This window comes from Melanerpes formicivorus, unplaced genomic scaffold (assembly GCF_026170545.1).
Source record: "Melanerpes formicivorus ecotype bairdi unplaced genomic scaffold, bMelFor1.0.p_v2 SCAF_60, whole genome shotgun sequence".
NCBI classification, from domain to species: Eukaryota; Metazoa; Chordata; class Aves; order Piciformes; family Picidae; genus Melanerpes; species Melanerpes formicivorus.
Genome location: NW_027142412.1, coordinates 738,334 through 764,063, shown reverse-complemented (window position 1 = coordinate 764,063; position 25,730 = coordinate 738,334). Strand labels below are relative to the sequence as shown.

General features: G+C 45.1%; 2 protein-coding genes across 4 annotated transcripts in view; one reads left to right on the top strand and one right to left on the bottom strand.

The window, feature by feature from the left end:
* Positions 1-12,088, bottom strand: part of CIT (citron rho-interacting serine/threonine kinase) — a 119,645-nt gene extending 107,557 nt beyond the window's left edge. The window contains exons 1-2 of the mRNA XM_068161762.1: positions 11,970-12,088; positions 11,634-11,726 (exon numbers count right to left, since the gene is read on the bottom strand). The gene's annotated coding sequence lies outside the window, so the exon portion shown is untranslated. The remainder of the gene's footprint in view (positions 1-11,633; positions 11,727-11,969) is intronic.
* The window catches only part of BICDL1 (BICD family like cargo adaptor 1), a 52,450-nt gene that overhangs the window by 13,597 nt on the left and 13,123 nt on the right, over positions 1-25,730 (top strand). For all 3 annotated transcript variants that reach the window (XR_010990210.1, XM_068161782.1, XM_068161781.1), the window contains exons 3-7: positions 18,552-18,668; positions 20,729-20,875; positions 21,854-22,033; positions 22,344-22,562; positions 24,084-24,227. Coding sequence is in view for 2 of the 3 variants with exons in the window: in XM_068161782.1 (XP_068017883.1) it covers positions 18,552-18,668; positions 20,729-20,875; positions 21,854-22,033; positions 22,344-22,562; positions 24,084-24,227 (807 nt within the window). In the remaining variant the exon portion in view is untranslated. The remainder of the gene's footprint in view (positions 1-18,551; positions 18,669-20,728; positions 20,876-21,853; positions 22,034-22,343; positions 22,563-24,083; positions 24,228-25,730) is intronic.

Sequence of the window (25,730 nt, the reverse complement as noted above, 5' to 3'; positions counted from 1 at the left end):
TCTAATTATTCTTCTCTGGAGAGCAGAATTATAACCCAGTTTAAACTATCCCTTGCTTGGATTGTTTAAGATGGTTTATGATTTTACCAAGATTAGCAGAGTAATGCAGATGTGTAGTAAATGTGGGGGTGGGCAGATCAGTTAGAAGATCTGGGGATACATGTGTACCTAAAGCACCCTCAAATTGCCCTTAAATACCATTTACTAGATCAACTGTGCAGGTCACCTGATCTTAAAAAAAAACAAAAAAAGTATTGTGTTTTGTCTTCTTTGTTTCCCCCTCCCCCTTTTGCCCCTCAGTCTTTGTTCCCTCCTGAGTACGTCTCAAAAGTCAATTGAAACTTAAGTTCTCACCAGCCTCAGGCTGGTAGTTGTCTCTGCAGTTTTGTTCCTGAAGCTGATGTGAGACCATGTTATCCCTCAGTTCCTTTGGGGTTAGCTTGGCTTCCACTTTCAGTAAACCTGGAGGGGAACATTCAGCCTTACTTGCCATTCTTGCTCTCCACATCCTTGGAAACTTCTTCCTGAATCCACTTCCAGACTTGGCACGGTTTTGTAGTAACAGGGATGCTCTTAGAAAGCTCTTCCATTTGGCAGCTTTTTAGCATAAGTTGCTCCTGTTTATTTGTTGAGCAAAGCACCATTGTGTTTGCTCGCCTACAAGCTCAGATCAAGGGAAACTGAAGTCTTCTGCAACTCAAGTATAGATCAGCAGATTTGTTTCTTAGATCAGGGCCATGAGGCAGGTACAACCCTTAAGGCTTGCTAGAGGCAAGGGTCAATACTTCAGAAGAGAACCATAGGCCCAGTAGCTTTTTGCAGGTGAAGTGTTTCAGGACCAAGTAAATACACAACATTTTTAACAAAAAGGGACCTTTTGGAGAAGCAGAGTCCTCCTCCGGTTTTTTACTTGGCTAGCAAGTGTTTTGCATAGGTTTTATTGCATCACAAGCAAACAGAGACACTGAGAGACTAGGCAGTGATTGTCAGTGTAGCTCAACAAACAATCTTAGTAAACAAACAAGATCTTAGTAAAGGAAAAAACATCTCCCTGCTTAGACTGCAAAGAGTTTGAGCTTTTCTCTTGAGCTTAAAAAAATGGGGGTGAATTGGGGGTGGGGGGAGGGGTTTGTTTTGAAAGTTTGGATTGGGAATTTAGTGAACTATATCCCATACTGAAAGTGTACTATCCCAGGAAAATGCTACTAGGGTAGACATTATGTCGTTACAGAGTTTAAGCTCTATTCTCCATATCCTTTATATAAAAGGAAAGTGTGTGTAAGTTGCAGGATAGGAACTAGATTAGATGTTAAGGAAAACAACCTAGCTGTCAGGTTAGTGGAGTAAAACAAAAAGCCCAAAGATGTGACAAGATCTCCATCACAGGAAGCTTTCAGGAAGTGGCCAGGTAGTCACCAGTCAAGCAGGGCTGGCCAGCTTTTGATTTGGCATGGAAAGAACTAAACAAAGTAGAACCTGAAAGAGGCCTCTTGAGGTTTCTCTATCTTTCATGCAGGCAAAACTTTCAGTAACATTAGGTCAAGTCTTCCTGCTATTTATGAATATTGAAGGAAAGCAGTAGAGAAGCCTGAAGGAATACTAACAAGAAGTAAGTGATCTCTAAGGCTTTGGAACAGACTCACATTGTACACAGGCATGAAGTAATCAAGGGGTGAATACAAATGTAAACAGGGAACCATTCAGAGGTAGGCTTCAGCCTTTGCTTGAACGTGAGCTCTTGAACAAACTCAGATATTGGGACAATCACACTTGCCAGCAGATTTATATTTAGACTAAACCAATTGAGAAAGCCTGAAGTTACCATATTTGTTCAAATGAGATTGTTTGCAGAATTTAGCAGTGTGATATTTGTCCAAATAACATCTATTGATCAGCTATGAAGTTGCAGAGGGATTTGCTAACTCAAATTATTTCTGTAGTTCTTGCCTATAATCCAGAGAGATTTACTCCCTAGGTTTTACTGGGTGATGTATTTCACTTTGTGCACAAATTCTTCCTAGATGTTCCCTTCCCTCTCTACCTTAATACAAGGAACTTGATATATTACAGAAGACTAATAAATATTCACAGCTTTAAGAGCTCAAGGCAAATGCTCATGAAACTGATGATTTCATTAATACTACCTCTTCTTGGGCCTTTCTGTGCTGGAAGCAGTGGTGCCATGGGCAGAGGCCCTCACACTGCAGAGCTGCAGTAAAGGAGGGGTCTCCCAGCCTTGAACTGCTTTATCAGCCTTCTTTGTGAGAAACCACCATCTCCCAGATCTGCTGAGCTACCCCATATTCATCTGAGTCAAGACAAGACAGACCAAAAAGCCACTATCCAACCTGCTCAGGCTCATATGGCTTGTTTTTGTGGTATGGAAGAACAAGCTCAGCCCAGAGGGAGCAGTGGAAAAGGAGAATACACACTTGGGAACAGCTTTTGTTTGTTTTTTCTTGCCAGATGCAGTTGCATATCCCTGGTGTTTTGAAAACAAAGTAAACACAGGAACTTCAAGATTTCCTGGGCAGCACCCTCCCTTTGCATGGAGCCCATGCTGAGCACAGACCCCAAAACAAGCTGATAGAGAATGGTGCATTTAAGAGTAGGACTGGAGGCAGGCAGAAACATGGTTCACAAGCAATTTGCTTGGCTTGCTGAAACAGGCAGGCCAAGCACCATTTTACTTGGAATCCCTTGAAGGGGAAAGCAGGTATCACTGCAGAAACCTTTACTGTGATTGTAGTCACTGATTTGTACAATCTGAAACAGCTCCTCAAAGCCCACCTATAGAGGATTAACAGGTTGATTTGCTTCATTTTAAAGAGGCCTCCTCCATTCTAGGCATTATCCAACCCAGCAGCTCAGAGCTGCTTACTGAGATTAACTCTGGCACCACGAGACACAGCCCATCAGCTGCAGGCTGGCTCTCAGCAATTCCTTCCTTTTCAAAGGACTCATTTGCATCAGACTTTGAAACTTGGGAAATTCCTTCTGTCTTCCCATCCTTCATAATCCTCCATCAAAAATAGTACCACAAACTAAGAAGGTCAAGTTGAGGGAGAGGGAAGGAGACTGCAGCCTTTCTCCCTTCATTATAGGTCAAAGCCTCACCTCAACACAGGAAGATCTGCCCATTGTGGAACAGTCCCAGACCACACAGCTTTAGTGCTCCTGGTCCCAAACACAGGCCTCCTCCATCAATCTTTGCCCACTCTCATGGCCAGGGAGCACACTGCCAAGAAATATTTTGCTACATGAAACAGATGATGCAGTAGCCTTCCCAAACAAGAATTTGTTCAAATGAAGATATTAGCTCCCCTGCTTCTTTTAATCTCCCTAAACAGAGCTATAGGCCACTCCAGGTCACAGAAAAAGGCCTAATCTGACCCAAAATGCCTGTTCAGAACAGCAGTCCAAGTAGTCTCTGATGTTAACCCTTCCCACAGCGCCAGGAATGTGACAAACTCCCAGAGTCAGTCAGCTGTGGTGCAACTGATCTCACCCTGGGGACAGGAGGAAACAGCTGGCTAGACTGGAAAACCATTGCCAAAGCACACATAATCTATGCCCATATATACATTGTACACCCCTTCCACTCTTCCTTCCTCTCACATGATTTGACATACACGAGGCACCTGCTAGTATTTCAAGCACATGAAGGGGACAGTTTTCATTAAGGCTGTGTCAGCATCAATGACTTAAATGGCTTGTTTATATTTAGACAGTCTGCTGATGTTGCAGATGGGCAGCCATCTTGCACACCGGAAAAGCCTTGTCTGCCCCTTTGCACAACAGTGGGTGAGGCCACTGCAGGGTGAGATGGAAGCATCAAGGCCAAGTTGCTGCTGCTTTAACATCACAGGGAATTTTTTTGCTGGTGCACCAACAGCCTCCCGTATTCACTGCAGGTGAGGCAGTGCTTCAAAGGCACTCAGATAATCACTTTTTGGTGCATTCCACCAGCATCGTTAGTCAAATGTCCATAAATACCCTTCTCACATATCTTGTCTGGCTGAGATTATCCTTGTCTCCTTGGCAACTGTCAGATGATGTATAATGCTAGCAGGGATTAGCCCCATTGAGCCTTATAACCCTTGTGTAAATTCCTGCTCTAAGAAGAGACCTGGCCAAATAGTCTCCTTCCCTGGTAATGTTAAAGTGTTGCCATAAACAATATTAAATCCAAGAACCTTTCAGTAAACTCCAGTAAGGATAAAAATTAACATGGAGCTTGATAAGTGGTATCCTTTGTCTTGCCCTCCAAACAGGTGCATTGCAGACTTGTGGATATACTTGGCATTTCACAGCCTGACAAGTAAAGCTGTATCTTGAATCAGTCCTTAAGAGAAGGCTTCTGCTGAAAACTTGGGCTCTAATATCTTTAGCTCCTTTGTCCCTTGGTGTCATTGGGAATCACACTGGGAAATTCCAAATCCCTGTAAGAGTTTAACAAACTTATGCTATGCTTTAACCTATTAATTTCTGCAAACTAGTCTGAATTCTAGTTAACATGTGCATGCTCTGTCTGATACCAGTTGTCCTGAGACTTTCTGCCTCTAAGCAAGCAGCTACAGGCTGCACCCTCATGCCTCACTCCTCACCACAGCTCAGATATGACCAAAGCATCGAGTCAAGGTACAGCCCAAACACCACAAGCTTTCTGCAAGTGGAGCATTTCTCTGCTCCATACCATGTTTGGATCTGGCAAGGAAGAAATTGTTTGTCTCCTGGGACCCCATTTAGCCTGCCTGGGCACCCAGAGCAGACCTTTGCCACATGACACAGATGAGACCTATCCCCTTGTAGGAAATGCAGAATAAGCCAGTGCAGGGAGCCAGGCAGCACTGCATTATATGTAAGTGTTCAGGGTTGAAGTATGTAAGTGATAACAAGCAGCCTGTGAAGCACAAGTGACATGTTTAAACTACTTGCTCTTTCTTCAGTCCTTTTGAATCTTTATGTCCTATCTTGGTGAGATCTGCTGTAATTCAACAGGGTGGGGGGGGGAACAAAACAAAACAAAATAAACTGACCATAAATCCTAGTAAAGCCAAGAACAGGAAGCTAGAAGAAGCACCAGCCCCAGCAGCAAAACCTAGGCCAGACACACTGCAGCATTTCTGTAATTAAGCAAACAAATCTCTGGCACAGCATTGTGTCTATGTGTGAATTCAACAATGTGCCACAGCTGATACCTATATTAGGCTAATCAACTAGAGAGAACCAAGAGAAAAGGAAAAAAGGCCTCCAAGATTGTGGCAGGAGGTAGGTCACAAAAGAGCCCAAGCCACAGGGAAGCCAATGTAGGCAAGCTAGTGACATGGCAAAAGAAAATCCAGACCTTGGCACAAGCTGGTTAGCAATGATGTGACACAATTTTGTTGCATCCTCTATGGATGTGTTTGCTCTCTAGCCATCTGCCAGCTTCAGTGCACACCTCATCACACAGGAGACAGGAGGGAGAAAAAGAGTGGCTTAAGAAAGGTCATTTTTAGCACAGATAGGATAATAGTCTTCCTAACTAACTCATGTGCCAACATACTCACAGAAATTCTAAGTGACACCATTTTAGACACTCTTGCACACAGCAAGCACTCAGTAGATTTAGTATTGCTATGGCAGACTTCTACACATGGAAAAATTCAGCTACAGCAGCAGGAGGAATAAAAACTGCTGAGAGCTGGATGCCATGATCTCTTCTGGCACTGATCACATTATTCTTGCTTTCAAGCAGCAAGAGGAAGAGAAAGTTAATCACTTAGAGGCAGCAATGCTAGGGAAGATCCCAGGTTAAAATCCTACTGTAGAAGCATAAGAATTGGAGCAGCAGATCAGCCCATGCTCAAATGCAGCATAATCCACACACACTCAGGCAAGGCTGCCCTGCCTTCTGAAGATACAGCAATAAAGAAAAACACAAGTGGAAAGCAATGAAAGTGGCCACAGTTAAAGGCTGAACACATTCCAGTAGGGCTTGCAAAATGAAGCACACTCCAAAAACCCAGTCACTTGTCAGGGAGACTTTGAAGCCACACCATTTTGTTGTATTTAACTTGGTGTACTGCAGATGGTCTCCTTCTACATAGCTAGAACCAGATAGCAAATACAAAGGGTACAGGTCACTCATCAGTCCTGACAGTTCCTTAAAAGCACCAGAGCCAAAATCAACAACATTTCCTCACCCTCTCCCCTTTCTCTCAAAGGGCATCCATAGACCTTTACACATTACCCCTCCAAGACAAATCACTGAGGGTGAAATGCAGGATTTTGGTGAGGGAAGAATGTGACAGCTGTATCAAGGATGCTACTTCTTTCTAGACTAAGTCTCAGGCATCAAATCCTCAGCCACCAGGGAAAATATATCTTCTCTCAACATCAAACACAGGAAAGGCTCTTAATTCTTACAGCATCTGTCAGTACAACATTTCCCAGTCTAAGAACACATGCAGTGCTCACAGGTCTCCAAACCCCAGTGCTGGTTTGCAGGCTGTCTCATGGCTTGGTTGCTCCCTCAGTCCTCCTAACTGCCTGGCACCTGCTTCCTGCTGCACATCCAAACTCAAGCTCACTGCAAGCTTGCTGTGTCTGCATGGAGCCAGGCAGTGCCAAAAAAAATCCACAGCTTGAATGATTCTTCTACCTTCAAACAGCATCTCAGACTGGAGGAAAGGGCTTTTGATTCAGTGACACCTGACCTACACTTCCAAAACCTTGGCTGTAGGTGCAAGTCTGAGTATAGCGGGTGTGTGCCAAATTTGCTGCCCACAGCCAAGCACAGAGTCTTTGGCTGTGACTTTTTCAGTGGATGCTAGTTCACAAGCAGTTACTCTAACAGCTGTTGGGATGCTGCTGCAGTGGGTTTTTTCTTTTCTGCCAGCACTGCATCTCTCCTCCATGAGAAAAACAAGTAAATATAGGAAAGGTTTGTGACTGAGATGTCTTCACCCATGCAAGATTATCCATGCTTTACCTTAAGTGGTATTCACAGATACACCAAAGCCTGGAACTCATACAGAGAGGGGCTCTTTCCAGTCTCTGAGAATGATACTCCTGATTTGGTAGAGCATAGTACATGTTATACACCATCCTACAGTATGTGCTGCACCCACGTTGTTTTTCAGCTAAGTTTGCTTTCTGCATCTACTTGCTTTATTTTTTTATTTCCAAGCACAGCTTTCTGTAGGACTTAAAGTACCAAAATTCCACTGAGTTTGCCAAAAGCTGTTATTTAAATAAATTAATGCATGAACATTTTAAAAGCTAGATTGTATGAGGACAGAAATTCCAAGAAGAGATTTACATTCTTGTTTCTGGACCCTCCCATCATCCAGAGACTCTGGCCACAGCAATGCCCATGCAGTCTTTTCAGGGGAGGCTGACACATCCATCAGAAGCTCTGGCCACTTACTGAAGTACTCAGCAGCTTCACAAAAGCTGGGTTACAGGTGTTCAGAAAACTTATCCTCAACTTTGAGTGCACCTGCTGCAGCTTTATTTAGCAGCTGTGGCTCATGCTAGAAGTTACTATTACATATTTGCCACCACATTGTGCTATTGAGGTGCAGACTGCTCTAAAGGCCAAGCCCCTGCTGCGAGATCTAGGACTTAGAGACCTAATCCCCTTAGTGCCACATCTGTGGCTCTGCACAAAAAGGTAAACAAGTGCTTCTTCATTCAAGCATCTGCTACACTGAGTCAAAAGCTGAACCTTGGTGGACACAGAGCAAAGCTGGGCTAAGAGGAGACAAGTGTTCACGTACAATGTATAGATCTGTATTCAACTTGAGCAGATCAGAGTGCTCAGATGTTATTACTAACACATTGGAATTACCTTTTGTCAGTGATCAGCAAAGAGCAAGGCTGTCTTGTACTCCAAGTCTGCTCCAAAGACCTTATGCTCTAAACAGATCTTTTCGTGCTGCCAACAAGGGAGAACAATTCAGAAATAGCTGGAGGCTGCTGAAGTATAGGAAGAAGCAATGCTAAGTTAAATCATCTCTCTAGAAGCTTTTTGTCTGCAGGGATCCATCACAGTTCTGTTGTGTTTAGAATGACAAACACTAGCTGACCAAGTATTTTTAAGGAAAATGTTACCTAACAGCTCCAGAACAATCCTTCAAGAACGCAGATTTGGACCTTTTTATTTAAGTATTACCATTGTGACATGCTTCCATGTGGCTTTTCTTTTTTTTTCCCCCCAACTTTGTGATTCTTCATGGAACTCACCTTCCATTCATGACCCTACTGTACCTATCAGTGATAAAAACATTTAGTGAAGAGAAAACTTTAATAGAATAGTTTGAAGCTGGAGTTCCCATCCTGGACAATATTCACTACAGGGATTTAGCTTCCTTATTTTCTGAAGAAAGCAGCCATAAGTTTTACTGCATCAGCTATGAGAAATAAGCCTTCTGCACAGAACACCTCCTATCTTGCTTTAGTCAAGCCAAACTCTCCCCCAAGACAAAGACTTCTTAATTCATCAGGTTGTGAAAGAAATACTGGTTTTAAGAAACGGCCTGATGGAAGTTATTGGGACTCAGACTTGGCAGGGATTTAAGAGCTAATATAACATGTCCCAGGTCAAATCTACCTTTAAGTTTAAATATCCACCTACACTTTAGGAAAGGCAGACTTCAGATAGGAAGAGAGAAAACCTGAGAGAGATTTACATGTTTTAAGCCAACTCCTTGGATTTTGCCCCATCTTTTTTGGCATCCACTCATTTCACATACTGGAGTGGACACCAGTATTTTCACCCACTCAAGACATGTTTTTAAGTCCAAGATTGAGCATCAGGCCTACATACAGAAGAAAGCTTTTGGTTTGTATATTACTACTAAATCCTAAAAGAGTATATTCTGATCTTAACAGGGTGTATAGATGAAGATTTCAAGAGCAGATAGAACTGCTATCCTGTGTTAGATATCCCCAGTAGAACTCAGTTCATCTGCTTTGAAATAAAGGAGATAGAGCACATAAAGCCAGGGTAAGAGTCTTCAAGAAGTTTAATTATTGTCTCCTGCTCACAGGCACAGAGTTTGAACACCTCCAGGTTTAAAGTCTTAGAGTAGAACAATTTAATAAAAAAATAAATAAATTCAAGAGTGGAGATTTACTGTTCTGATTTCTGGTTACCAGGGGAAGACAGCAAAGCCTCTCAAAGCAGGAGGGTGCTTCACATTTCACTTTGCCTCCACAATCATAAGCTTCTGCTTTCAAAAGTTTTTAATGACCTGGTTAAGGCTTCATGTTTCCAGTTCAGCTGTTTCCAAACTAGATTTTGTATTTCATTAGGCTATCATCTGACCCACACTTACAGCACCCTAGAAATTTACTGGACGAAATACTGGGCATCTTTTAGCTCAAGTCAAAAAGTCAGAGTGAACTCAAAAAATCTGAATTAAAAACCCACATCAAAGGTAACTTGGCCAAAATGCTCTATTGAGATAAAATATGCCTTTTGTCAGGGAAAGATAACTTATTCATGGAAATTAGGCATTAGAAATGCATTAGACATTATCTAGGAGAACAGGCTGCTGAACTTGCCAATGCAAAATACAGACCATCCAGCTTTCCAACTGCACTGATTCCTTCTGCTAGGCCAAGGCAAAATTTCAGACGCTGCAGTCTCACAGACAGGCATCAGGGAACAACAAGCTTTTTAACCTGAACAAACTGCACCCAAGCTGTGCTCCGCTGCAGCTAATGTGGTGGTTCCTCTCAGCTCCACTTGAACATCACCAGGCTTGATTATTTAAGCCATAAAACTTTTGTTTCCATTTGCAAATAGATAACTAAAGTGAAGAGAAACAACTGCTTCATTCAAGGTCATGTGCCCCATGCACACAGAACTAGAGGAGCCTGCCAGTTACGTTTTAGTGCTCCATCCCTTCTCAACAGCCAAGAGTCAAATTGCCACCAACAAGCCCCACATTCGGCTCTCCATTTGGAGCCCTACCACAGACACCAGCCTTGGGAGCCCCTGTGCAAAGCTGCCTCATCTCCCACACTTTGGGAAGCAGTATTTGCATACAGAGAGCAAGACCCACTTCGTGCAGTACTTAGCATTGCATGTCCTCCAGGCACACTTTGTCCTCTGAGCTATCTCCAGTGCTAATTTATTGCAGCATTCAAAGCTTCGGGCCTCCGGCAGTCCCTCCCACAGGAAACAGGCTGACTCATTTTTCCACACTGTATTTTCCACAAGAGCTAAATGCTTAGGTCAAGAATAAACCACGAAAAAAAAGGAGGCTCGTGTTTAAGCACCCCCTAAAGTGTGCACAACCCACATCCACTTCTGAAGCTTTCTTTCATTCAAACAATGAACCTAGAGATGTTACACCCAGCTAGAGTTGCCTCCACACGGCACACAACTGTCTGTTTCTGCTCTAAACAGCAGTTCCTATTCCTGTAAGATGATTTAGCTTAAGGAAACAATTCATCCCCCCAAAAGGGCCATCCAGCTTCAGGCTGTGCAGGTTCAAGTTTTGTGTAAGTTTCCACCAAGGAGAAAAACATCTCCACGCTAACAACACTTACCTGGACAGGTGCAAGCCCAGCCTCACACAGGAAAAAAACCTCCCACCTTCTCGCTGGTTTCCCTTATAGCCAGCTCCCCACTGGCCTCAGCCTCTCAGGTGTGAGGCGTCTGCACTGATGTGGTGTTAACTCATTCATACCCACACAGTCCCACAGCATGACTGGAGTGTGTTAAGAGGAAACTACTCACATACCTGGTTTGTTTTATTTTAAAAGTCAGCTAAATAGAAGTGAGGTCAAAGGACATGCTAAGCATTTCCAACTTGTCCTACAAAAGGGAAGGAAGAAAGATCTGCAGCAAAGCACTTTCACACAGGCAATACAGTATATTTCAAAAACACTGCAATTGTAGAAGTAATGCAGATCTTAGTCTAAAATGCCACTGCTGTCCTTTGTCTCACAGAATCCTCTCAAACTGAGTTTAGTGCTACAGCCATGAGGCTTTTCCCATCAGTAATGTGTCCAGAGCCTTATGCTTATAAAAGAGTAATTCCAGTGTTGCTTCTCCATGACTCATATGCCTTGCTTTGGCAAATAAGGATCCTCATCCTTTAGATCTTTGATTCCTTTTTTTCTCAACAGGACCATTTTGTGCTACAAAAATGCTCATTTGTTTCTTCTTACGTCCACCTGCTCTGTGGTCAGTATAGGACATCCCCCCAAGCAATCTAGCTGGTTTATGCTCTACAGTGTCAGCCTGTTTCCCACTGAAGGGAAGGCTCATAAGCCTGTGTGGTTCTAACAAAGGAGGTCAGGCAGTGCCACAAAATCAAACCTTTCTGCCTAAGCAGATATGGATGTATTGAATCCTCTGAATAAAATGAGAGGAGGAGGAGACCTGCAGGACTCTAAAGGCCATTTCAGGCATCTGAGTGTGAAAGTGTGTATGTGTGTGTGTGTGTGTGTTACAAAGGCACCAAATGCCAGATACAAAATAATTTGCCTGAGCTGTGCTGAATGAGGTGACAGGTACCACATCCAGCTTGCCATTTCATGTAAGTGCGTGATTTCAGTGCCAGGCCCCAGCGAGGGCAGCTCAGGCTGGATGCCGCATGCCCCTGCAATGGCCACCTTGCAAATCTTACCTAAATGAAGCAGCAGTCTGCTGGGGGGTCAAAACCAAGAAGAACAGTGGGGAGTGAGCTGATGGGTGCTATGACAGTCTGCAGAGATGGTTCCTAGGCAGAAAGAAATGTGCATTAGGATGTGAATCTTACCTGGAAAAGCCAAGCAGATATACTCACTCTGGCTGCTGCTATTTAGTCCACCTGCCAAATCCACCTGCCAGTCTGCTTATAGCTACTGGATATATAATAGGTAATACATAGCCCTCTCCCAGCACTTTTACAGTCTTAAAAATCTATTTTTTTCCCAAAAATGTCCCCTGAGATCAATGTTAATGGTCTCTGTTGGGTACTTACAGCCAAAATATTTTAGAAGTGTGGCAAGTTTCCTGAATTTGCGTTTCCCCACAGAACTTCTCCAGGCAGTGACAGCTCTCACTCCAGGACCAGGCTGCTGCATGTTTTCTGCAGTTAAATTTCCCCAAGTCTGGGCTGCAGTAGGGCTAAGGATGAGGCAAGGAAAGAAGGGTTCAGCCCTTCCCATCCTTTGGCAGAGATGGGGACAATGCTCGCCCCAGCCGTGATGCACAACACTCTCCTGCTCCAGTGTCCTGCACTGTCCTGGGGACTGGTGTGAAGAAGCCCTCTGGAAAGGGCTTAGCCAGGTGCCCCTCCTCCTCCTTCTCCAACCCTGCTGCTTACAGGGCTGTTTCTCACACTTTTTACCTCACTTGTCACTGGCAGACAGCGTTTTGTCCTATCTGAAGAAGGTTTTCCCACAGGCGGCACTGGCATCGCTGAGGGGCCCGCCTGCGCCCTGCAGGGTAGCTGCTGTGCAACCGGCTGGAGCCGGCTGTGTCCGGCACGGGACAGCCCCGGCCTCGCCTCACAGAGGTTCCCGCAGCCCCGCAGCCAGAGCCTGACAACAAATTCCGCCCCTCGCCTCAGTAAGATGTGTATTTAACAGCTGCCATTAAAATATGCGCTCCTTGCAAGGCCTTCACAAGCCTCCCTGATAAACCTCACACCGAACTGGAAGCAGCGTCGTCAGAAAGGGCTGAAGGAGGCAATCCACCGCCAGCACAGCTCCACCCCTCCCGCCTTCGCCTCCTCACCACAACAAACAATCCCCACAACAAACAATCCCCACCATTAACCCACTCCCGGGCAACGGCCAGGCCAAGCTTTGCCTGTGGCATCTCACAGTCAGTGGTTTTACATCAGATTGCTCTAAAGGTAAGCGATGTCCCACGACCCATGAGCTTTTTCATCTTATTTTCTACGTTGTCTTGACCGGATGGGACGCTGCCTGGCCAGCCAGCACAGTGCCATCGCTCTTCTCCACACGTGCTGTGGCATCACCGTGTGGGGCCGCAGGGTGCCACATCCCAGGGGGCATCTGACAGGGAGTCCCTCCTCTGTGCTCATAAATCAGCACATGTAAACTGAAGCCCACAAAAGGTGATGGACAGGAAGGACCACTATTATGTAAGCACTTTCCAGGCAGAGAGGGACCTGGGGGTACTGGTTGATAGTAAGCTGAACATGAGCCAGCAGTGTGCCCAGGTGGCCAAGAAGGCAAACGGCTTCCTGGCCTGCGTCAGGAGTAGTGTGGCCAGCAGGAGCAGGGAGGTCATTCTGCCCCTGTACTCACCACTGGTTAGGCCACACCTTGAGTACTGTGCCCAGTTCTGGGCCCCTCAGTTTTAGAAAGATGTTGACTTGCTGGAAGGTGTCCAGAGAAGGGCAACAAAGCTGGGGAGGGGCCTGGAGCACAGCCCTGGGAGGAGAGGCTGAGGGAACTGGGGTTGCTTAGCCTGGAGAAGAGGAGGCTCAGAGGAGACCTTATTGCTCTCTACAACTACCTGAAGGGAGGTTGTAGCCAGCTGGGGGTCAGTCTCTTCTCCCAGGCAAGCAGCACCAGAACAAGAGGACACAGTCTCAAACTGTGCCAGGGGAGGTTTAAACTGGATGTTAGGAAGAAGTTCTTCATGGAAAGAGATATTAGCCATTGGAATGGGCTGGCCAGGGAGGTGATAAAATCACCATCACTGGATGTGCTTGGGAAGAGCCTGGCTGAGGCGCTTGGTGCCATGGTTAAGTTGATCAGATGGTGTTGAATGATAGGTTGGACTTGATGATCTCAAAGGTCTTTTCCAACCTGGTTAATTCTATTTCTATTCCTACTCTATTCACTTTTCTGGATAGAATAATGGTTCGGATAACAATTTAAAGCTGACATGAATTAAAAGCTTTGGTACGGAGCTCTCAAAGATTCCCTAACCACACAACCTCCATGTATGCAAAATGATGGTACTTATGGTACCAGTGTGCCAAGGGCTGGAAAATAGCCATGGCCTCACCTCTTTCTTGGCATGGGTCAGTCTGGAAAAAACAGGTTCACCACCACCAGCAGCAGGCACTGAGGTGGTGGCAGGGCAGCCATCCAGTGCTCCTGGGCTCATTATTCTACAGGTAGATGTTGTTTTCTCCATTGCTCACATTTTGGTAGCCAAGTGTATTTTCCTCCAGAGAAGAGCTGGGAGTCCAGGAACCTGAAGCTATGGAGGCAGCAATTAGTGGTTTGAAGTGTTAATGGTACAACAGTGGGAATGGGGGAGTCCCTTGAACTCAGCTTTTAGCAAATTAATAAAAGGGGTAACACGCTCCCTTGAGCGTTACAGATTTAGCACTAATTAGGACTCCTCTTTCTTAGCTATTTTAGGCAAGAAAATCTTCAGTATTCATTGTTAAATTTGAATCATCATGTTTGTAGAAGTAAATCATATGGAAACATTGGTTTCTTCATGCAGCTACAGTCTATTAAACTTTTTCCATTCTCCCTTTCTGGCATGACTTATAGCTGGATATTGTATATGCAGCTAGTTTTATTTAGCAAATCTTCCCCAAAAAGAGTGTTTTATTTGGATGAGAGTAACCTATAGGCCACTTATTTCTCACAATCTATCCCAAGCATTTCAAAGATCCCTCTTCACTGAAGCACCAGTGCTCCAATTCATTTACATTCATCTAATTTATTTATTGCTCATACATTCCAGATGTTAAACCTCACGGGGTTATTGTAACTCATAAACCATATTTTCCTGCCAAATATCTACACAGTTTTGTGTGTTTTAGTGCTTCAGAATTAATCATGAGAGAAATTCAATCAGGTTTGCAATGAAAAAAAAACCAAACCCAACCAACAAAAAAAGCAAGCACTTAATTAGAGCAGAGGCCAAAATGTCCTCCTGCTCTTCCTTTCATCTTGCACTGCCCAAATCTCATCTAAACCTTGCCTGAAGTCCAGAAAACAAATCTCACAGTTGATTGAATAGATTTAATTGTGCATTGATGGCTATGGTTTTGCAGATATGCTTTAAACTTTGCCTGGTGGCTGTGTTGGCTAATTTGTCTATACCCAGGAAATGAATTCTTTCTTAACTGCAGAGCAAAGTTATGATATTGGGTGATATACGTCTGCCTTTCTGCCAAGAATATTACTTCTCTCTAGCAAAATCAATGCATTGATTAAATGACTGATGTAACCAGAAATGGTTTTAGCTTTTAATGTTTAGGAAAACACTGGTTGTGAAAAGAGAAAGCACCATAGTTTGCATAATGAGAGTAGAACCAAACTGGTTGAAGCAGAAGAAACTCATTTCAATTCAACAAAAGCCATAGCTTATTTGAGAAGAAAAGGGAAAATGTAAATAGGAGGTTACATCTTCTGGTGACACTAAGTAGAAGAGGATGTTCAAAGCAATCAATAGCTGGCTCCTGATTTAAAACACACACATACACAACACATGCACACGTCTACAGCAAGTAGACACCATGTGAAAATATGTCATAAAGCCTGACAAATACTGGACATTGTCAAAGTGTCTTTCCATGAAGTAATGCAATTTGATGTTAAAAATCTAGACTTTTATGATCAGCTAGAAGGGTAATTCAGCAGCAGTATTAAAAACCTCTGAAAAAAAATGTGGCATAAAAAGGGGGTTTCCGTGCCCAGAGTTCACCTCGGAGGACTTTATTGCACGTCTGTGAAAATCTTTGCAAAGGTATCAACCATTTCCCTATCTAGAACTTTTCCTCATACTCCCACAGAGGGAAACACATAATAGTACAGTCATTTTTTGTTACTTCTGTTAAATGGCTGGTCATAGAGAGTGCTCTGCACTGTATGAGACTAAAGAAAGTATTCTTTTTACTTTACTGGATGAGATAGGTAGGGTGTGAGCTGTGCACATTGATATTTCACTGTAGCATCTTGTCTGCTTTAGGGCCCCGAATGCTAGTGGTAAGTGGATCCTTTCTTCCCTCCACAGTGGGCTATAACTGCATGAATAAGATGTGTGAGTGTGTAAGCTGAGCAGCAAGTAGATAAATTCTAGGTGATGATTTAAAGCTGGTGAATACAAACCTTGCAGTCCTGCAAAGCAGTCTAGTGCCAAAAAGGACCTTTGAGGTCAATTCATTTCCCTTCTGTCGTAGGCAGTCCTCAGAAGGAAACTGCATGATAAAGTGATCCAGCTCCTTCACAAAATTATTTTTTGCTACCATTTCTCCTACTGCAATGGTGCAGGAGGAAGAATTCTACTGCAGCTCCTTGGAAATGTAGAAATCTTCATATTCTCAGCCTTAATATACTCATATCCAGTTTATTCACATCATTTTTTTGTGCCAAAATTATGCTACTGCTTAAATAGTGCTTCTCCCTTCTGTGTGCTTATCCATGATTTATTTATAGGGAGTCCTCTCTCAGCATTCATTGCATGAGATAAAATAAGCCATCCTTTTTTAGTCTCCTTTCATATAACAGACTTTCCACAATCTGAATCATTCTTGCAACCAATCCCTTCACCTGCTCCAGTCTCAGCATGGGGACCAGAACTAGGAACAGCAGCTATATATTGTTCTGCCAGGGATTGTTACAATGCCATTAACACTCCCTTGTTTCTTACTGCTGTATTGTACATTTATACTCTCTGTACATAGAACTGCCCTAGCACATAAATTATGTTATACAGTTAGCTATCACATACTGGTGTCTCATCTCATCTAGTACCACTTGTGCTCCATAGGAGTGTGGTCAGCATCTTGCAGGCAAAATCCTTTGGTGCTTTTCATCTGGTGCTTTTTCCTCTTTGATAGCTCCTGCAGAGTATTTCAGCACGAAGATGTTTCAGTAGTCTTTACAAAAGCAAGTGAATCATTTGAAAACAGCACAATCCATCCATCATCTTTAGTGTCACCAATTAATAGCTGCTGAGGATGCTTTTAAATCTATGGCTGCTTAAGGGAAGGAAAACAAGCAACTCCTTCCTATAGTGCTGTGCCATCATTATATTTTGTGTACTCTGCCTGTGCAAGGAAGGTTTATTAAATAAATGAGGTGAAGGTGATACTTAAAGGCCTTTGATGTGAGGCTTTAGAGGAGGGGGAAAGATCCCTTTTGCTAATCCAGGATAAGAAGGGAACTAAAACCCAACTGGTAGACAAGATTATTTCTTATTGTTGGAAACTATTTATCATTCTAGAAGCCCTTTGTCTGAGCCTGGCTGATATTGGCGGTCACACTTCTGTCTTCTGCTGTCCCAACAAACAAGCAGTGTTGGGGTAACTACATTTTCCTCCACTTGATGGAAGCAGAACAGCCTTTTACCTTTTGCTTCTGATTGGTATTATTATGCTGCAGACTGTCCAAAATAAGGAGCCAGTTTTAAAAGGGATTAGTGTTGCCTTTGTGGGCAGCTCAGGCTGGGTCTGTGTGCTCATTTCCTCAGGCTACAAGCTACTAGAGCAAAGTCATTGCACCCTTTGGTGAAGCTGCTGCCTTGGGCACCCAGTCAGCCAGTGTCAAATCCTGACCCACATTTGCCAGACATAACGTTTCACTCCCAAACCTGCCCACAGCTGCTGACCCAAATGCCTCCATCCCTCCCTCCCTCCCATCTCACCTCTCTGTCTAAGGTGGTGTGGCTGCTGATGGCATTTGCCTTTAGACATATAGCTGTGCCTGTGCCCCGAGCAGGATGGCAATGCCACATCTTGAGGGGGATCAATTCACTTGCCCCTAATATGCCAGAGAGAGAAGTCTGTGCCGGTGTAATGGAACCTGATGGAAGCTAATTAAATAGAAACCCATCCATTTGCGCTGTCTCATTAGGGATTTGCCATAAAAACCTTATGTTCTCTTACAAGCCTAAACAAGTGTGTTCACCATGTAAAAATCAGCCATAAAGCTGTCTGGAGAGTAGTTCACACATCTAAGCTGTCATTGATACAGGCTGGCTGCAGCCTGGATCCTGCAGGTAGCAATGGCCTTTCCACTGTCCTCAAAACACCCTGCAAAAATGGGGCATCCCTCCTCCAAAACGGGAAAGAGGGCCAAGCCCAGCTATCCCTTGCTGACAGTCAAGTGGAGCAGATGCTTCTCTGTCTGGCCCTGACAGGAGCCAGAAATCAGAGGCAAAGAGCACCTGGGTTTTTCTCAGAGCTATGCCAAAGATTTTCAGAGATTTTTAAAGTGTAAATTTAATAGCAGTGTTTCTTGGGGTCAAAGGAGATTGCCTCCCCTCTGCCTTTGTAAGTGGCCTGGTCTCAGCACTGATCAAGCTACTGTTTTTGAGGGAAACTAAATTCCCTGTAGGGCATGGGAGTCCTTATGCTGTTTTGCAATGGAAGAAAGTTATGAGCTGTGTCCTTTAGGCTGCCCCAGGGGAAAATCAGCATGGTCTAAATGGCTGCTCTTCTCAATGTCTGTCCAGGATGAGCTTTTCCCTCATCCAATCTGTGCAGGTTTAAGAGTTCCTGCCAAAACTAGGACTTGGGGGAAGTCATACCAGGGCAGACCGTCCCATGGGCAGGAGGAGATAACTGCTGTCTACTGAACGTCCCCCTGGGGTAATGCCAGCTGGTGTCTCCTTGCAGGCATCGGAGGTGGAGCGGCAGCTCTCCCTGCAGGTCCACACCCTGCGGGAGGACTTTCGGGAGAAGAACTCCTCCAGCAGCCAACACATCGTGCGGCTAGAGAGTCTCCAGGCCGAGGTGAGTCACCTGTGCTCCGTCTCAGTCCTTCAAAAGGGGGATAGGCTGTCTGAAAGACTGTAACGAACCCCTCAGAACTGAGTAAACAAAACCTGCTGCTTGGAGAAAACAAAGAGAAGATGGAAGCTGTGGGACAAAGTGAGGATTTTCATTGCAGCCCCAGGCCTGGCTGGTGTGGCACAGGCCCAGCTTCCACTGCTGCCTTGACCACAAACACACATGCAAATTAAACAGATGAGAGGGATCTTCCAGGAGCTAAACCATGGCTGTGCTCTTGTAGGGCTGTTGCCCAGTGCAAACAAAACTCCAGGACATGCTGGGAAGGTCTGCAAGGGTATTTTTTCAGTTTCTCATGCTTGCAAAGCAGTAACCTCTCCTGCTTCTGAGCCATGTACACGGGAAAGCAAGGAGGCCTTGCTTGTTTTAGCTCTGGTACATTATCAGGAATGATATCACCTTCCTTCCTTTTGCCTTCCTTTCCCTGACTGGGGTTCTTGCAAACCATGTAGGCAGGAACTGGATGGGTAGAACATGTCCAGTTCTACTACCCAACCACATTTTAATTACAAGCTGTTTGGAAGAGCTTTTCCTAAAATCTCTCAATTTCTTCTTTTCTCCTGCTCCCACCTGCTCCCTGCTGGTCCCTCGCCTTTTCTTCCCTTCCCCTCTGTGTGGAGCAGCAGGTCCTTGAAGTAAGTATGTAGGCTCTGAAGGGCTTTTGCCTGCGCATCCATCGCTGCTATCATGCATGCCTGTTGCTGTGCATGCTTCACATTGCCTCCTCACTGCCTTCCTGTTTCTTGCTTTCCAAATTCCTTTCCTCAGTGCCCTTCTCATGGCCCAGGGCCCATGGCAGAGCAATGTTTTTTCTACTACATGGTCATTCACAGGGTATCCATTACTTGTTTGGATACCAGCTATGAAATATCAATACAATCTCTGGATTATACCTTTCATTTTTCTGGCACCCATTTTGTCCTACCCACACAAATCATGATGGTGGTGGGAAGAGATGTCTTAGAAACCATTAGTCACCTAAAAGCAGCTTTCTAATGCCTATAGCAGCCTTTATCCCATTAGAAATAGCAAGTCCACACACTTTGCTGATATTCCTTCATGCAGCCAAATCTTTCAAGCAGCCTGGAAAGTACCAAGGTCCCGAAGAGACCAAGAAAGCAGCAGGAAGCTACTGAATTTGTTTATGGTCCATGAATTAAAAGCAGGCCCCAGGGAACATTTAGGGTTATACTGGACTGGTAAATGGGATACCAAATCCCCAGAGGTCCTGTGTATACTAAACTGGGAAAAGGCTCCATTTTTTTGGCTACACAAGAATTGACCTTGGCTAGTGCTGATTCATCCTGTGCACTGTTTCCCAGCTAACTGAATCACAGAGGTTTTGCTTGGCACATTGTCTCTCTTCACCTGAAATCACTGCCCTTGATGATTGAAAGAAGTGAACCAATTATAAAGGCAGCCAATCACTGGGAAACTAAAAATAAGCATGGCACAGAAAGGAGTCTTCATGAGTGAAAAGGAAAAAAAATCCCTGGTGAGGAGCTGGTGAACAAGCAGCAATTAATAAAAGTGTATGGGCAGTGCTGTGGCACAGCCTTGTGGGGCTCAGAATGCTGCAGGCTCATCCTGTGGTCTCCAGCACCCATACAGGAGAAAATGCCAGCATGCTCAGTCAGGAACCATCCAGGAAAAGTAACTAACAAGTACCCTAAAATTTTCAAGAATGGTTAAAACAGGTGATGGGCAGGAATGGTTTCTGCTTAATCCATTGGGACATTTCTGCCTGCTCCCTGGCCTCCCACCAATGCATACCCAGTCACTCTGGAGCTGCCCCTGCAGCCTGGGGGAGGAGGAGTTTCTTCTCCGAGCCTTTCTAAGCTTTAAATACCACACAGAGATACACTTTCTCTCATACAGGTAGAGAATATGTACATGTATAGCATTGCTTTTTGCTGTTTCATTTTTCTCTTGCGAATGTGATTTCCCTCCTCTCTGCTCCCTGGAAAATGTGGGGTCCAACACCACCTCTCCTTCCTTCACAGATCAAAATGCTGACAGACAGGAAGCGGGAGCTGGAGCATCGCCTTAGTGCCATGATGGAGGAGAACGACCTGCTCCAGGGAACTGTGGAGGAGCTGCAGGACCGAGTCCTCATCCTTGAGAGACAAAGCCATGACAAGGATCTGCAGGTGAGGAGGCAGCAATGGGCAGGGAAGAAGTTGTAAATTGAGTAGAAGATGTGGTTTGGGGTAAAATTGGCCAGGAAGATAATCAGGAGCTGGGAGACAAAACAACTGGAAAGGTGAAAAGGCTCATGGAAGCATGGATGCAAGCAAGCTCTTGGGTGTTCCCCATAGAGACAGGAAACAGGAGCCATGGTAGGGCATCTTAACAGCAAAGAGCAGCATGGGAGGGAAATCTGACCAAGGGAGTGGGACAGAGTGCTGGGGAAATGAGCTAAATGTAAAAAGAAGCAGGGAGCTCTGGTTGCAGCTGATTTTGCTTAATTTTTTAAGGGTAGATTTGGCTTCAGAAGGATCTTCTTTAGACCCTGATGTCCCAGAAGGTAGCAACTGGCCTCGTAGCTCAGATGGTTTCCCAGCAAGCCCCATGATGTTTGCAGCTGGGTGTCACCAAACCACTCCCTGGAGAACAATTTGGCACCTCTGTGGCTTCAGGCATCTTAGCAGAGAGGAAGATTTTTCCCATTTCTCTTCTGTGGGTTGATAACCACTGGGTGCTCAGCTCTCCAAAACACCCCTCAATCTCTTTTCTTTTCCTCCTTTTTTTTTTTTTTGGATGTAATTATATGTGTGTACAGATTTTGTTTTTTTAAAACAATTGCCTTCTGTGTTGCTTTAAGCTGGGTTTTTTTGATGCAAGTTCCCAACACCTTCACAGTGTTCCTCATTTTAGTGCTGATTAACCTGCTATTTTTATCTCTCAGAATATTCTGGAGTCTAAACGATGTCTGATGACATTTGGAGATTATTAAGCTCCAATAAATAGCAATAACAGCCAAGGGTACTTTCCTCCTGGCTGGAAACCCTCTTTCATGACACTGATTCCTCCCTATCAGCTCCTTCACAAACCAAGAGATCCATCCAGTCCATATCCTATTTGTTTTTCCTTGCTTCTTTGAGAGATTCTTTGATTTCCTTCTCAAGTTGCACCAAAGCCAGCTGGAGCTGCAGGAAGTGCGCCTGTCTTACCGGCAGCTGCAGGGCAAGGTAGAAGAGCTCAGTGAGGAGAGAAGCCTCCAAAACTTCAACACAACCAGCACTTCCCTGCTATCTGAAATAGAGCAGAGCATGGAGGCCGAGGAGCTGGAACAAGAACGAGAACAGGTATTTGCCTTCTGGCACCTGGGAAAGCCCATGGACCTCTACCACCAGCCCCAGGGGAAGAGGGAGTCTAATGCATTTGATCTGGATTTGGAGCTGAGCCAAGAACCAGACAACTGGGGTTGTGGTCTCAGCTCTGATATCAAGACTCTTTTGACCATATGAAAGTACAACTCTGTATCCATTTCAAAACCAACATAGCAAGCTAGACAAATGTTTTTGAGGCCTGGCAATCAGATGCCTCATTTCACCATAGAATGATGATCTCCATGGTCTTGATGTCCCAGGCTAATGTCAAGCTTTCTTGTTCCAGCTGAGGCTGCAGCTCTGGGAAGCGTATTGCCAAGTGCGGTATCTCTGCTCACATCTCAGAGGAAACGACAGCGCAGACTCAGCAGTCTCTACAGACTCCTCCATGGATGAGTCTTCAGAAACCTCATCAGCCAAAGATGTCCCAGCTGGTAGTCTACGAGCAGCTCTCAGTGAGCTGAAAAGACTGATACAAAATGTGCTGGATGGGGCAGACTCCACAGTAAGTTGGTGGCACAGAGAGACTTTGTCTTATGCATGTCCCCTTACCCAGGCAACAGAGCTTGCTGCAGATTTCTGCTGGGCCCTGAAGTCCCAAACTCCAAGAAAACCTCTGTGGCTCACAGAGATGGACTGCTACACTACACAGCCTGCTCCATGTGTCTCAAATGGCCAGCTAAGAGCTAAGCCAGCTTATGGGGTTACAGCTTGCACTGGTCAGGCTGTTATTAGCTTCAAGTTCATGCTACAGTCATTGGACTGGGAGACATTCTGGGTCATTACTGAAAGAAGGCTTTCTTTGGAATTTGCAGTAAATTAAGAGTGACAGCATGGCAATACTGCATCACAAATCAGTTATTTCTCTTAGGACTTTCCTAAGTGGTTATATTAGCAATGGTATCACAAAAGCACTGTAACCCTGGAGTTGGGTGGGTTCTGCCCTTGTGAATTGACACTGGGTGAAAATGTCTTGGCAAGGCTGGCAGAATCAAACCCATTGACAGGTGAAGTTTTGCTGGCACGAGATGCTGTCTGTGGTGTATGGTCCTGATCCTGCTGAGGAAGAGAGGGTGGCATCCATAGGAGTGCAAAATTACAAAAAAACACCTCAGATTTTGCAGTGGCTCAAATCAGGCCTAGATCCATCACCCACAAGCTGGCTGCATGGCCAGCCAGCATGGCTTATTTGAGATGCCATGGTGAGGAAAATGATGCAGACCTACATGGGAGTGCTCAATCTTCTCATTCCAGTACCTATAGCATCTGGTAAGAAGGCTGAGAATAGACATGAGGTTGTATTTGTTAAATAAAAAAATAGAGACCTGCAAAAGGTCCAGAAACATGGAGATGAGCCAGACAAGTGGTCAGTGGATCTCTGTAAATGTGATATATCACAGGATGTTAGGGGTTGGAAGGGACCTCTGGAGATCTTCAAGTCCAAACCCCCTGTTAGAGGGGGACCATATAATCTGGCATAGGTCACACAGGAATGCATCCAGATGGGTCTTGAAAGTGTCCAGACTCCACAACCTCTCTGGGGAGCCTGTTCCAGTGCTCTGTGACCCTTACAGTAAAGTTCTTCCTCATGTTGAGGTGGAACTTCCTGTGCTGTAGTTTGCATCCATTGCCCCTAGTCCTTTCACAGGGAGCAAGTGAGCAGAGGCTGTCCCTTCCCTCCTGACACCCAGCCCTCAGATATTTATATACACTTATTAGATCCCCTCTCAGTCTTCTCTCCAGACTAAAAGCCCCAGGTCTCTCAGCCTTTCTTGGTAAGGCACATGGTTTATGCTGAAGTAAGAACCAGTCTGCATGCTCTTTTCATCACATGTAGAAGCACTGTCTTTGGCTGAACCTGTTTCTGCTGGACATACACGGAAACAAATCTGAAACTCCACTAAAGTCATATTCAGCCTTTCTTCTTCCTTGTCAAGTACACACACACCCCCAAACTGGTACCAAATTAATGCAATTGGCTTTTTAGAAGTGACATCTGAGCAAGAGATCTCTCTCCCACTCTCAGAGCTCCCGACGAAGTGACGATGACACCTTAGAGGAGCAGATCAGGAGAACAAGCGAGGATTCGCGGGCCCTGCGGGAGTTAATGGACGGAGAACGGGGGAAGCTGAGGCAGAGCTTGGAGGAGCTGCAGCGACTGCACAGCCAGGTTAGCAATTCCCACACTTTACATGTAGTCTTGTAACACCAGTGGTCATCCTCCAAGATGTGCCTTCCATAAAAGAGATCAACATGATCAATAACCCAGGAGGATTTGGGCCAAAACCAGTTATGGCTGGATGATGAAGGCACTGTTAAAGCTAGTGCAGAGGCTTCATGCATTTAGAATAAGAGTTGTCTGTGACTATCCCAGACATCTTCTCAAGCAGCCAAGCTTCTTTTAAACCTTTACTGCAATTTGCTTTTCAGCCAACCTGTCTTGCTTAAACTCTCTTTAGCAAAAGACCCCAAAGTACAAGACTTCTTGATGTGGGGTACTGGAAACCCATAGGTATCCAGTCTGACCTGTCTTGCTTGCACTGAGCCCTTGTGAAGGGTATATGCAGCCACTGGATAGACAAAAAAGTGCTCCTTTGCTGTGTATAGTGCAGGATTCACCCCCTTCCACAGTAGCACCACAAAACCCTTCTAAGTGCACACCTAGAGAGTCTTAATCGTGGCCAGCCTGGCACCTGACACCAGGGACAGGCTAAGAAATCTCAACTGCAACAAGTGATCAGTCCCTGGAAACAACACCACACCCAAAGCACAGAATCACGCTGCATCTCCACTTACCTGTGTCTGAGGGCTTATGCCAAAAGCAGCAAATGGAGAACAGGCACTGAAGGAGATGTTCTGCAATCCCTGTCTCTGTTGGATGTGTCTTCAAATGCTGGAATGGATCTGGAGGCTGCAGCAGAAGCAGCCTTTGACACAGCTGCTCATGCAGCACCAGCTGCACTGGAGCAGGGAATGGGATTTACACCCTTACCTGGTCTTGCCAGCCTTTTGGACATACCCCTTTGAAGGAGAGAAAACATATCCCTCTTCAGAAAGCCAGCACAACTTGGGGGCTTACAGCCTTGTGTAGGGGTATGGCAGCTACCCCTCTACCATGGGGCCAAAGTAAAAAGAGTGAGAGCATCATTAAATAACCCTTGGCAGTATTGGCTGCATGTGTATGAGTATGGGAAGTAGGCTTGTTGACAAAGCACATAACCAGAGGCAGACTGCAATGAGGGAGCAGCTCTAACACCTGTCCTTACATGAGGACTGCTCCTCTCAGCAGTGTGGCCACCACAAGAGACATCTTCAAGGGCTCAAACTGGGGCCCCTAGGTGAGACATGAGCTCAGATGCTGTCGGGTTTTGCTGCCAGAGATCATCAGAGGCTTAGGTTTAGAGGTTTAGAGGTTTAGAGTGACCATTTGTACAGCAGCCTGCTTGTGTCTCCTTACCACTGCTCCCGGACACAAGAGGCCTTGAGAGAACACAAGGAGAGAACAGCACTTGATTGTTCTATGCTCTGGCTGGTCTCTGGAAACTTCCAAGCCAGGAGGGACCAGAGGACACACTCTGGATGGCAAGTCTGGACCCTGTCTCTGCTTTTTGGGGACCCCTGACTACCAAACTTCTGAACATCTAGGGAGCAACAGCAGTTCTACACACCTCTG